This window comes from Ostrinia furnacalis, unplaced genomic scaffold, assembly GCF_004193835.3.
Source record: "Ostrinia furnacalis isolate ACB-3 unplaced genomic scaffold, ASM419383v2 OfSCF4245, whole genome shotgun sequence".
Taxonomy (NCBI): domain Eukaryota; kingdom Metazoa; phylum Arthropoda; class Insecta; order Lepidoptera; family Crambidae; genus Ostrinia; species Ostrinia furnacalis.
The window spans coordinates 913,849-928,619 of record NW_021134484.1 but is presented as its reverse complement, the minus strand read 5'-3'; the positions used below and the strand labels follow the sequence as shown (position 1 = coordinate 928,619).

Sequence of the window (14,771 nt, the reverse complement as noted above, 5' to 3'; positions counted from 1 at the left end):
AAAATTAAATGATCTGATGATGATGAGGAATAAAACTGATTGTGGAAGACTAGACTGTTGCTAAGCCTAGGAATGAGTCTTACATAAATAAAATCTAAAACAGCCTTATAAATCAATGCAGCATTCACGTGGAACGAAAAATGTAGAGCTCGATCGCTAGCTTTATCTTAATCTACCGAAGTACTTAAACAATGCTTACTTAACACCAGTTGCTATTGAATATTGATGTTAAGTTACTGTGTTAGATACAAACTGCTATAAATACGAATGCAATAGATTATGCAACTCTCAACAAGGCGGGGTGCCCAGCCAAGTATTCGCAATACATAACGACATTGAATCTCCTTGGTATATTTTTGACGATTGTGCTATGCCAATTTCCTTATCAAATCTGATGATAAGGGACGTTTCAGTTGTGCATAGAACAATAACAAATAATGTTACAGCTTATCTACATTCGAAACAAATAGGTGAAGAAATTCGTAACAGTAATTAGGTAACAAAAAATGATTTTTGGAAAGCACCTGATTATCAAAAGCAACGTTGCACAAAAATGGATCCCAAATTCCAATAAACCGAACAGACTTCGTCCCAAATAGAAAACAAAGATTCCCTATTCTGAGCGCGAAGCCAAATCTCTAAGTTAATCTATTACGAGGCTTACCTGTGCCCGTAAACTTTTCAAGGCGGGGAATTTTGCTAGTCGATCCACCTCGTCCCACGTCGACAGGTCGGTGTTGTTGAGGTTCAGGAAACGGAGTCGTCTGGAATAGTAAAAATGCGGGTAAATAAATATCTGTTGGCGTGAGTGCCAGAAGTTTTCAGTAGATACAGCTGGGAATAAGTTCGTTGTTTTGTTGCGTTAGTATACTGAACGTATTTCGTGTTTATTTACAAGAGACAAAAGAAAAGTACGAAACATTCGACTTTGTACTGTTTTTATCAAGTAATACAGTTATAATATACAAACTAATAAAATCAGTAGGTACTATACTCTATCTAGCAAGTTAGTCGCTGTGGATAAAATTAACATTGGTCAGGGTGATAATGACGAACAGAATAGATTACTGGCTGCACACGCTTCCAGACTTCCAATGGCACGAAATGCGGTTCAGTGGGTCAATGACAAAGCGCGTTAGAGATTACTCTTTCGCAACACGTGGTGATAACTGGACAGCTGTTTATTATGATATTTCCGAGGACAATAGCGACGTGATCGTAAAACTTGACTCGTAACACGTGTTTTGTAAACCAAATGTATAGTCATATCCACCATCAATCCACAAGAAAAAACATGCAGTTTTACAGCTTATTACTTCTATTATTTATGCATCAGTGCATGTCGTGTATTTGTGAAGCATTATTCAAACGACCGTACTTACGAGAAAGCGTCGTGACTCTTCTTATTCCCATTGCTGTCGCTGCACTTATCGCACGGATCTGGTGCTAGTGTCGTTATGGGGCAGTCGTTCACCAGTAACGTTTCTAGGTTGGGGAAGGCGTATCCTAACTTGGAGATTTCCTGCCAGCTACTGACTGGGTTGCCGGAGAAATGCAGTTTCTTTAGCTGTTCGTGGACCGGTTCAGGCATTTCGACGTTTAGCCGCGAGCAGTCTTCGCATCTGTCTGATTCTTTGACGTCCTTTCCACTGAAGTCGACGTAGGAGTACTCGTTTAGGCTCAAGTGCAGCTCTTCTAGAGCTGGGAGAGCCTTGAGTAGCGCGGTGACGCCGGACCAGCCGACGTACGTGGAGTTGAGGACGAGGTGGCTGAGACTGTCCCAGCGCGGGTGAAGCGCCTGCGCCGCCTGGATTTGGGCCGAGAGCCGGTTGAAACTCAAGTTCAGAAAGCGGACACGAGGCGTGTGTTCTAGTATTGCAAATATCTGAAACAAAGAATTATCCGTGGAATCGCTACAGCATCATCATAGAGCATTGTTGCTGCACAATAGCATAACTAGTTGATGAGTTAAAATTAGCAACCATGCATGGACATAGGGAGGGAGTAACACTTTCATGATGGGAATAAATTGATGGGCGGAACGGATGTCGGATGTTAACAATAAAGTAATGAAACGCAACCCAATTTAGGGTTGAGTGGTGCTGTAGATTCGGACTGCGGGTACTTCAGGCAGAACCTAATAAGTCCAATGAACTTCGCCTTCAAATTATACTTCACGTTCAATAAGTAAATAGCTAGGTTGCTTGCTAAGGTCACCCAGTTGAACCATTGCCGCCACCGCCGTACAAACTTTGGTTTTGAAGATAACGAGATTATTGGGCAAAATGTCCAAGAATCTTCATTTATTTAATTTTTACCTCTCGCCATTCAGTAAGCTTGTTGTTAGCGAGGTCCAGTTCAACGACGTCCGCGCACTTATCGGCCAGGCCTCGCGCGTCTCCCGCGCAGTCGATCTCACAATCGTTCAGGACTAGAAGAGTGGGCACACTGAGACGGGGCGACCGTTTGGGCACGAAGATGGCCACCGGCATATCGTCTATAGTAGGGTTCACTTCTCCCTTCGCTCCATACTTCCGCGCTAGTGCTTCTAGAAGCGACGGCATTTTACCTGCAACAAAAACAGCTTCTGTAAGGGACCAGTTATCATAACAAACGCCAGAGGCATGTGCCCTAAACTCTACGCTTCGGGCGCCCCATAAATTATGTGAATTTCAATCAATTTGATAGGGGACCCGAAACGCAGCATACGGCGCGGCGCCTCGAGCGATATAACTACTCCCTAATACAAATTATACTTCTGACCTACTAATATGTCAATAAAGCCTCGGGAAGTGAAATTTCTATCTGAATTCATTATCAAGTTTAAAAATATCATAACCATTATAATTTGATGTAGCACCTGCTAACATTACGACAAACAAACGGTTAATAAATTGATAACCTAAATAAATTACGTCATTATTTAAATCGTGTGATTTACGACTTAATACCACCAAATCAATTAAACGAAAGCGGATTGACTAATTATTGTTGATTAGTATTTATAGCAACAACTGTTACATAGATCTTCATTGAATATAGAAAATTCATATGAATCACAAATTTTATTTATTCATTTATATAGCATTCGCCAAATTTACATCTTTATTGGATCAATCAAAAGCTGTTAACAGCTAATTGCAGTGGCAATGTTTCACAAACATTTCTTGACTTATTTATTTTATACAAGTAATCGCTAATTTTTAAGGCACTTTCAAATTAGACGTTTTGAGCCGAACGGTTGTCGTGCGTTTGCAAGACCGCACACCTTCGATGAACAATACCTTATTATTATGGTATTATTGATCGAAGCAGCTCACTAACTGTTGGTCTTTGACATTTATTTATTTTTATTTCAACGGTCATAGAATTTCCGTGTGCGGTCCTGCAAACGGACGACTAACGTGCGGCTCAAAACGTCTAATTTAAAAGAGCTCTTAGAGTTATATTAGAATCAATTATACGTAAACCAATGAATCATGAATGGCCCAACGAATGCCCACTCAGCTGATTGCGCACGTAACGGTCGTAAACGCGGTTTCTGCGCGCGCGCACCGAAGCGGAATACTGTTTACAAGGACTCGATTGAGCAAATGCCAACCATAGACCCAACTTTTCATTAAAATGATCTTTCATTTCATCAGTTGCATCATCATATTCATTATGACATCTTATTAGGAACATGAACGAAAGTTTTAATGATTTCGTTCGCTTGCCGTCAATCATAATGTGCCAACTCAAGGAAGGTAATTTAATAGAGCTTATGAAAGATACATTTAATTGAATTAAGTAACAGCACCAATTTCTACATTAAGTGTTATATTGAATTCGATAATCACTTCATTAATTTTTATTCACTTCATTATCTTAACTTAAATTATGTATAACTAAACAATATCAATTCTTTGTTAATGAATAAATTATCTTGAACAGTATTCCTACAACAAACGATATTTTAGTTTTATTAAACTCTTAGTTTAAATTCTGTGAGCATTTGCTGCCGTATAAAATAAGAAAGTCAAGATTGATGTTAAGATTATAGTAATTTTTAGAAATTAATTGTATGTAAAGCATACAGTATTAAGTGCAGGAGGTTGCATGAAGATAAAGTGTAACTCGACACGCCTTCATCGAACGAGCAATTAAGGCGATAGGTGAGGCAAAACTGCAAAATAGACCTCTCTTTGAATCCCTACTCCTCCTAAATGGATGATCCAAACAAGAAAAAAAAATATGTGTGAGATGTATAATATCTTAAACTAAAAAATTGTTGTTCGTTTTTTTTGTTACAACTATTAGTTTTGACAGAAAAAATTCTTAACTTTCTTCTAATTTCACCAATGAAATTTCCTACTACTCCTAAACGGCTGAAGCGATTTTAATGATTCTTTCACCAAATGATAGAAAATTTTTCGGTCTAAAAAACTGTTGTTCATTTTTTTTTCAAAAATCTTGTATTACGTATCATAAATTCAAAATACCCTGTAATTTCCACACGCGGGCCGCTCGAATGCGGGAGCTCAGTCTTTCACTAGCGTTCGCACGGGGAGGCTGTGTCGCATGTCGGCCCGCTGCGCTCCTTTGTTTTTCTATAAAGAATTTATAGCGCAGATGGTACACTCGGTACTCAAAGTAGTTCGGCGGCTAAATTAGTGATCTGAGTACGTCATTTTAAATAAGTGTAGGCATTATAAAATGTTTAAAATAATTTAAACAAGATGCTAATTATCTATTTTTCTACATTTATTTGTCTATTTATTCTAGATTTATATAAACTTCGAGACGAGATTTTTTTTCTTATGTAGGTATTAGTAGGTAATAATAATAAAATAACGCACTTAGGTAAAGGAAATCACAAGACAACAAAAAATACCTACAAAGGATTATTTCAATTCTGTAATTAGCAAAAACGTATTTTATGAATTTCTTGGAAACAATCACATCACTTTTGTGCATTTTGCGTTTCTATTGGTAAATTTTACAAGGTACCCCGTTGGTCCATTGGTTTTGTAGGTATGAGTTTTTTTATATAATTGTTCCCTACATAAAATCGGAATTATTCCTAGGGAATTTTCGATTCATCTAGCTCAATCGTCTCGTCGCGAATAAGGTTAGGTAAATTAAATTGATACCACCTATTTCGATCCCTGATAATAATATAAAATATACAGGAGTTTGGTAGAACGTTAGACAAACTTCGTAAGTAAGGTCATTTTGAATACAAGTTCGCCCATTTGACCCTAAATGAGCTACTTTTTTTATTGATATTTATAATTTATTTATTATTTTCCGAAATTTGACCTAAAACTGCTTCTTTTTTTTCTCGCGTGTTTTCAACCTATTTTTTTATTTGGTATGAACATCCAATATTATGTCTTTAGTCTAATAAAAACATTTTATATCCAGATAATGATTGGATAGCTAAAATTACGAGCCGCCAAAGTCAGCCATCTTTTCTGATATACTGCTTTTCATTGCTTTTTTATGTGATTTATTTCAAAATCAAATCAAAAATAATAACCGCATAGAAATAAATATTTTAAACTACCCTCATATTATTGTCATTGTTACACTAAAATGGCGTTACCTCGACACACAGTATTCGTATTCGTACTTGACATGTAACTCATATAAAAATGTCGCTCAATCCGTGTTTATCTATTTTAGTTGAAATAGAACGCTAAACGAAAATCTTATATTTCATCATAACTAATCAGGATTATAATAGCCAAATGTATGTATCAAAAAATTTCTCGATTTTACCAAAAAATAATAACAGAGAAAGTAAAGTCAAAAATTGTATTCAAGAATCAAAAATATTTTATTCAATGTTGACCAATATTTTGTATACCTGCACAGACAGACATTTACATTTAGGTAGGTACTCGTACACACAATTAAAGTTTAGAAGCTCACTTAGACACACGAATATCGACAGCCTAACTTTCAAACTGCTTATGTCCCTTTGAGCAAACTTTACAGGAGGAAATAATTGTTTATTTTTCATAGTTATGGTACTAATTGAAGTATAATGATGTACTAATTGGCGACCACGAGCCGGAAGACGTAGCGTGGGCAGGCCTCCCACTAGGTGGACCGACGATCTGGTGAAGGTCGCGGGAGGTGCCTGGATGCGAACGGCGCAGGACCGGTCTTTGTGAAAATCCTTGGGGGAGGCCTTTGTCCGGCAGTGGACGTCTTTCGGCTGAAACGAACGAACGATGTACTAATTGAAATACTATAATCATTATATTTCAATAATTTAATTTTGTTTTAGTTTGAAAATTATGCTGACGAGGATTATTATTATTCTGTATAATATTTTTTTTTTATTCTGTTTTGAAACACAAAATAAGCATCGCAATGTTTTTCGATCTGCATAAATTAAAATCGAGTCAACATTCCCGTAGGCAGTTATGTTAGAATTGGCAGAGCTTTGCATCTGTATTCTGAGCGCTCTTTGATATCGGACAGAAGCGCGGGCGCGCGGCGGGAGGCGCGTTGTCTCGCTCTAATGCTCAAGGTCGTTCGGCCATGTAATCGCCTTAAATAAACCGACCCCGAGCCGTAAAGTTCACCCATGCGGATGCGTGTCGAAACGATGCTTTGAGCGGTGCAATCGATATTTGCATTGCGTTAAGTGCATCGATTAATTAAACTGGATCGGACTAACACTCCCCACGTCTGGATAAAACAATAGAAGTGAAGCATCCTCTTGTTTCTTAAAACTAACTTGGATAAACAGCATCAGCTATCGACGACCAAAATTTTCAGAGAAAAAGGAAGGGATATAAAATATTAAACCACCAAACTTTACCAACGAAAACTCTTTAGAATGTCGACATTTCATCTCATAACTGCCGGAATATAAGTTTACTATTCAGTAAACAATTTTCCAAGTTCTCCCCTTATAAGTTGTAAGTAATTAGCGAGGGGAAATCTTGAAGAGCATTTTCTAGTTCAAGTACCAACATTCATAGATTCGATACGCATCAGCTAAGTACAGCTGTCTAAGGAATATTAAATAGTATATTATTTGTGTGGATGTAGTTAAACGGAAAGAAAGAGCCAATGGTGTCACTTAGTGATGAATACTAGAAGCAGATTTAAAGTGTTTTCCAAGATGTAAAAGTCGAAAGACGGGTGTTGAAAAGAAAACGTAGAATTATCTACACGAGAAGGTTCAGTATTAAAGGGGTTAATGAAGATAACTATGTATAATTTTGTCAGTGTGGGTCATTAATACCCGACGACTTGACATGCTAGAGTTGCTATGGTAGAGAAACATCAGTAATAATTATGCTAACATTCAAGAAAGCACAAAGCGAAAGTTATCCAAGCTATGCCATGATTTTGACTCATTTGTTTCATCTTGTGGCAGAAATCATACTTTTGATGACTCGAAGGTCGAAGCCCGAAGGTATGACTAATAATGCAAATCAAATTAAGCCAATTTGGGCTCACCCTTCTGCAGCGATGAACCAAGAAAAGGCTACTATAACAGACGATAACTATCATTGATGATTTTATAATGAAACTGATGAACCCATTGCTAGCTTCACAGGCTGCTGTAACTCTGGTAACATAAAGCCACTGAATCTGGCAATGAGTGGCAGGAGCATTATTTAGAAGGGGTGTTTCACAACGCACGCCGCCGTGACTGCACCCAAGGTCGCTGTGCACTTAGTGAACATTATTATAATTAGTCGTTTGTTTCTATGTGATAGGCGAGACACAATCGTCTCAAGTTCATTTTACGCTCAATTTGTGAGTGGCCTTATCGTATACAAGAGGTTTATTAAGGTTTTGTCTTGAATAATTGAAATAGAACTTGTAATTACATAAAAAATTACTGACCATCTTTCGACTGGTTTGCGATTTTAAAGTGCACTTTGTCTAGACCCCCTTTTTTATACAGAAAATCCAAATAAGAATAATATAAATACCCTAAGAAAGAGTAGGTATTATTACGGACTTAGGAGTTTATACAGAGCAGAGATTAATATCCAAGGATACGAACAAATTGGTAGCTCCCTTGAGAAGCTGAAGGATACACAAGAAAATTTAATATTTCAGAGGAGAAAAGATCTCGAGAGTTTCATCTCTTCAAAAGGCAATAAATTGGAGGTCGCATGCAGATGTTGTCCCATTTTCTTATTTATTTACCTTACAACGAGGTTGGATGTTCCAACGTTTCCAACTACTAATCGAAAAAAGTGTATTTATTTCTTTAAGCACGAGTGTGTGGAAGACTTTTAAGCAGAGTGGAGATTTAAGAATTATGCTTCTATGAGCATTAAGTGAATAGGTCACAGGAAAATTAGCTGGTCAAAGTACACAGTTTCAGCCTTAAGATCCATATCATAATCATGATCGACAATAGCGCATATAACTACACTGGTAGGAAACGAACGGTATTTCGGTATTAATGTCAAGGTTGCCAAAGTTCCGAGCAGCGGAGATAGTACTAAGGTCGCTAGATAAGGCAACGTGAAACAAATACCAATATTTGCTGAAAATAATCTCGAGCTGGATGGATAAATTGATTAGACAACGATATTTGCAGAAATTGGGACATCCCCCAGATAAAGTCCGTCTTCTATGTAGATTGTGGACTATTTATTGTGGTCGAGACTATTTATAAGACAGGTAGCTTAGGTCCTAAACCACTTGAAAAATCTGGCAACTGATTGCAGTTCGAGATCGCAAATTGAGATGACGCTACATAGAGCAGAACACACCCTAACTCACAGATTAAACCTGTGTTAATACATAAGCTGACCGACATGATGCAAGAAAAGAAAGAAAATGTATTTAATACCTTCAAAGTAACTGAGATTTTAGAAGTATCATTTAATAGTTTACGAAACAGTCCTCCAGACGTTTAAACCGCTCATAAATGCGGTATGATACATAAAATCCCGTTCTAGATTTGAAACAGCGCGTATAATGTTATTGCGGCGATGGTTTGGCAACGTTTGATGTCCATCATTGTGCAAACTCTCATCATGCGGTATTATCGCCGGATTATATGCGCCACCGAATTAAATCTTCGTTACGTGTGCATAACGGATGTGGGCATGCAAATTAGGTGTATATCGGTCAACGAATACAGGCCAAACATTACTCACTCAGGTTAGATAAATGCAGACCCATTTACCATAAATTATTCATAGAGATGAGAGATCAATTTTTTTTCCAGAAATTTCTTGGAGTAGGCTCAAAGAAATGTATTGCCACGATTTAGAATTTGGAATCAATTTGAAGATTGGAAGAATTTTATTGGAATGAAACATAAACAATCAAAAAAACTAAAGACTCGCTCTAAACGAAACCAAGCAAAGCATCGAGTACATCTTCGGTACCTAATAGTACAGTAGTAAACAAAAGCCAAGAAATGGCTTCTCATCATGAAAAGTGAAAACATTTCACATGAGCTTATACCTAGTATAACGACGGTGAAATTAATCTAGCTCCCAATTCTATGGTCGGCGCCACACCCCGGCGAGACGACAAGGGCGACGGCCAGCCACCCCTAGCCGATTCTTTGTCTGAGGACTACCTCTAAATTGTGGTTTCATCTGTAGACTGGAGAATAATGAATGAGAAGACCCGTCTAAACCACTCGAGGTCGACTCATTGTCAAAGTCAAGGACTATCGAAAACGAGTTTCTTGACTTTGCATCTTGTTTTTTACCTCAGAAGATTTAGTACGAAAACTACAAAAGCGCCCTGTGAACGTGTTGCACGAAACTTATTTTGAGAATCAAAATTGTCACATTATCGTTTAATTCGAAGGTTGAGTATCGAATTTTGTCGAATACGCAAACGATTCGAAGACGAAAGCTGTTGTTCATGCTAGAGGTACAGGTTTCTTTCTCTAGATTGGTAGAATTGAGAAATCATTTCGTCGTTTAATTTTGATTTTGTTAATATTTGGAAAACAGAGACGGACCTTGGTTTTGTAGTCAAATTCCAGTTATTCAGTGCCGTAACTAGCCTTTTATGCGCCCGGTGTAGGGGTCGCAAACCGGGATACCGAATTTCGAAAATACCGGAATACCGGGCCAAATTTAGGTCTAATTAATACCGGTATTCATTTCACAAAAACCGGGATTTTCGGTATTTTCGGTTTTAGTAAAATAAATAAGAAACAAATACAAATNGACCCCTAGCCCGGTGCGAGCTTTCAAAACTGCGCCCTTGAAAAATGCTCTAACCAGTCTCTGACAATAAAGTGGACAAATGTGCATAAAAAAATGTAACCTTTTTGAATAAAAAGTAACCTTCTACTGGGGCGTGCGGAGCGATTGTGTAAGGTTGTTCATGGATGGAAAATGAATACAGTTCTGACGCGTCACGTCACGACACATCAGACAAATATAAAACCACCTTTACAAGTGTTGTTGTTTCAAGATCGCTTGAAAAATGCCATAAAGATATAGATAGTACAGAGGGCGCGTCTACACCATATTCGCAATAAAACAAAATGTACCTACTAACTACCATGCATGAAACAAAACTAGATACTGGTCTGGTCATTTCTGCGCCCCTCCAGGGTCTGCGCCCTGTGCCTGGGCACCGCTGGCACCGCCCTAGTTACGGCACTGCAGTTATTGTATAAGTTAATTTGGGATTCAAGGTGATTTTTTGCCGATGTGCGTTAGTTGTTTACAGCCAATGATATTATATAATAATATCATTGTTTACAGCAGAAATATTATTTTGTAAAGCGTAGAAAACAGTAGGTAATAAAGTATGACTTAGTTACATAATCTGTTTCTAATGTATTGAAAATTAAACTGTAAATACTTTTTGACTCTAGAATAATCAATAAGATTGTAGTATTTTTCCACTGCCCGTTGGTTCCAACAGGTGTAGACTCACCGCTACAGACCATTTAGTTAAAACGAAACGGTTTACAAATTACAATGTACAAGTAAACATACCTAATCTGATATCAGCTGGATGACAAAGCTCTTCGAACGAACGACCTTCAGCGATGTCAATACACAACTACACAACGCAAAAAACAGCAAATTGCGCATTACAATTTTAGGTATAGTCGTATTTGGTAGACACGATCAGAACTATTATAGCTCCATTATTTTTTCCGCATTTATTTTATAGCTTTGTGGATTTAGTTTCGATTAATTAGATTTCTTAATGGCTCTAACTAATGTAATCCAATGATCCTAAGATACAACTTATTTAGCTTGATGTCCCTTCGTCTGTAAATATGGTCAGGAAAACTTTTCAGCTCCATATTTAAAAACCTTTCAAGGGTATTTATGCAAATCATGGTAAGTAAGTATAAGAAAGACTCTGTACATTTGAAGTAAGGAGTAGTTTTATGTGTAACCGACATGCGACTAGGCTTTTAATACGCCAGAAGCAAAATGTTACAGTAATAATAACTGAAATATGGAAATATATTCACTGAAAGTATTCAAAAAGGGAAAACTACCGTGCCATGGTAGCAGATCCCAGCACATTAATATAACTTAAGTTTACTACTAACTATACCACTACTGTACAATTAATTACCTACTCTACATTAGGCTAATGTCTAGACTAGAAAAAGAAAAGCAGAAGCTTTTCTGCTGGGAGTTGGAGCCTAAGGCTATGTGGAGTCTGTAATAGAAAAGAAACACAAGATGCAAACGAAGTAGGTACTCGTACTATTCCATGAATCTTGCTTTTCACACATTTGCCCCAGTAGGAACATGAGCCCACAAAACAATACCTAGCTGGCTTTGCGTCAGTCGTCCTCCGTCCTCGATTCAAAATAATGAATGAACATTAATGCCAATTAACGTTATATTCTTGTAATGATTTCCCGTCTCGTTGGATTACCATTTGAATTAAAAGATGATAAGTTGTCTTTGTGTTTGCAATCCAAACGCGGCAACTCCGGATTCGAAGGTCGCCTAAGCGCGCCGTGAGTGGCAAGCCTGACAGACTTATTGTCTAGCATTGAGGAGTATAATTTTATTACTGCCTAATGGTCACGTTGTTTGGGTTCTAAAGTATTAACCGAACTAAACAATGAGCTGTCCAAATCTTGAAACAACATCGTAGATATTCTGACACACTTGTTTCGTGATTCCAATGCAGCGGTTCTTCTGATTGATTACGCTCAATGGCTAGCACCTATTAACACAATGATTAAATGAATACTCTCCCTTTGTGTCCAACTCAATTTACAACTATCTATTAGCTTAATCACTTCAAAAGAAGATAACCGACTTACAAAATGCAGTTCTGCAAGATTTTTGCAATAAATAGGGACAAAGGCGAGACGAAAACACTAAACGTTTTTAGCGGTGATCACCAACTAATTACCTTCAAAACGAAAGCGATTACGTATTGCTTCTTTTGTTAAATAAATACTTTGGATATTAGCGTCAGCAATGGACCATTATTTAGTCAAGGAATATTCTTTCCAATATTCACGTCAGTCACGTTTAGTTTTTGGATCTTAAGCATTTATGGGATGTCAAACAAAGTGGAGCACGATATTTGGTAATTTATAATGTTTCTAAACTTCTCGCAAGTTATAACTACACTAGCACTGGCAGACAACTTGGATAACCATGGGTAACGGACAGTCCATCCCAAAAAAAACATGGTTAAACATGAGAAAACGACGTGTAAGTGGACTATTGCAGTAAAAATGTCCAATGAAGAACTTAGACAAGCAGAAAGCCTATCAGTATGAATTTGACACAGCTATGTTACGGACTTGCCTGCGGAAAATATTAAAGCTTCACATGACATTTAATAACCTTCTGAAATACGTATAGACGCCTTCATCTATATGGATTCATGTTTCCACTTTTACGATGACGCCATACGCCGCGATGGCGCCGCAGCTGAATAAAATAAATGGATGACGACCAGTTAATGTCCATTAACTTGCCTACTTTCTAGAAAGTAAAAGGACGTAGAAGGTCGTAGAGAACTTCCTTGGCTAAGCTTCCGTAACTAAGGTCATGGTTGTTTTAAGTTTGGGCGCAGCACTTTTAACCTTGATGAAGTGGGAGGACCCATGAATTTTAGAATTTGGGTCTGCAGAAGAACAAAATATTTATTTATCACACTTCGTTGACGCTATTAGGTTCGACTGGACCAGAAGGGAAGGAAAATTTTTAACTGGTGGTAAGTTAAATAGAAGTTGTAAAAAGTTTATTATTACGTGCTCTGTGAAAAGTTGATTGATGTTAGCAAGCATGGTGGCTGGCTAGTCTTGGCTGTAGACTGAGCTTTAACATTAGCAGATATAGGTATTGTAATCCAAACATTTTGAAATGAGATGGTAAACCGAAACGTTTCAGACTGGCTTACATTTCACATTAATTTCAGGCGGCGCGAGCGCAAGGCCGCTCGGCTATTTCTGAACGCATGTTGCAACGCAGGAACGAATTACGCGGGTATTTTGACTGATATTCAATTGTGATAACAATCCATACTGGCGTAATTATGAAACTAAAATTATCCAAGGAAGTATACTAGGTCTGTTAGGTTTTATTTATTGTAATTATGTAGGTGGTTGGGCGCAATTTCTTGAATACGTAACTTACTTATCGTTAGTCGTTCTTTCATAGAATTTTAAAATTACAACAAGACCAACTAGAATAGGGAGGCATAATAAATTAAATTCCGTGTCACAATAAATTACACATGTTTCATCTGTGTAGATAATAGACGAGAAATTTTCGATTATTTAAAGTTATCCCGATGCATAGATTAAATCTATGTCCCGATGGAAAGCTGTAGCTAGCTAATTTTGATACAGCGTTAACTTTGCTAATTTATTTTAAATCTTTGAATTTATGTTTCAAATACCTAACTACTGATGAGATAATGATTTAAATTGCGCAAATTTATCACCATGATTGTTCGCACTTCGTAGATAACATGCTGTTGCTTAGAACAAGGAAGTGGTTTGTATGGCGTCATAACACAATCACGACCATACTTAGTACACAAACAGGTTTCATGCCACACTAACTAGCTCTTGGAAAAATAACAGTCTTAAATAACTCGAGCAATTATCAAAATTCAACATAACAGCAAAAACAAACCAATAATTGCATTACACATTTAAATCCAATTTGAAATTGCAGCCTTTGTGTAAAAGAGACCACTTACTTGCAATACGGCTACGTCGATTCAAAATCCAAATTAAAAATATCCTTTTGGCCACTGATTACACATAACAACATCTAGTTCATAATAATCTTTCAAACTGCACGCATAATTTATTGTAAATAAACGACCTTCGAAGCGAAAACAGAGTTTCTAAAACAAAGAATTTTCAACACTTCTCAGCTTCAGACTCTACTTGAACCTAATTGAATAGTTCATTCATAAATTGTTGTCAATAAATTGAAAACAGCTGTTCACATATTTCCAGCTCGTCTTGATAATTTTCCATACGATCAACGATACGCACGCACTGAAATAACAGTGACAACAAAATGTTTACATCAATACGTTGCACAGCACAGCCGCAGTGGCTGTTTCTACGCACACTACTCTGTTCTTGTGTGTTTACAAAAGCAGAATATTGACTGGTGTAGTGGGGATGAAAGAGGTCAATGACGTTGTACAAGTGCTGGCGTGAAAAAGAGACAACCATACCTAACGTCGTCGAGTTAAAAGAAGATGGCAGTACAACAAACGCGGAGTGAATATAAACATGAACCGTATTGGCTGGTTTCATGTGTGGGTGTTGATTAGTCTGTTCTTTACTACCACAAATGAGA

The 14,771-nt window shown here is 37.4% G+C and overlaps 1 protein-coding gene across 1 annotated transcript in view; it reads right to left on the bottom strand.

Annotated features, from left to right (window-relative positions):
* Positions 1–14,560, bottom strand: part of mlt (tubulin folding cofactor E like protein mlt) — a 29,940-nt gene extending 15,380 nt beyond the window's left edge. Inside the window, exons 1-4 of the mRNA XM_028313495.1 lie at positions 14,155–14,560; positions 2,319–2,569; positions 1,383–1,885; positions 665–764 (exon numbers count right to left, since the gene is read on the bottom strand). Coding sequence (XP_028169296.1) covers positions 665–764; positions 1,383–1,885; positions 2,319–2,564 — 849 coding nt within the window. The 5' untranslated portion in view covers positions 2,565–2,569; positions 14,155–14,560. The remainder of the gene's footprint in view (positions 1–664; positions 765–1,382; positions 1,886–2,318; positions 2,570–14,154) is intronic.
* Between the last annotated feature and the right edge of the window lie 211 nt (positions 14,561–14,771).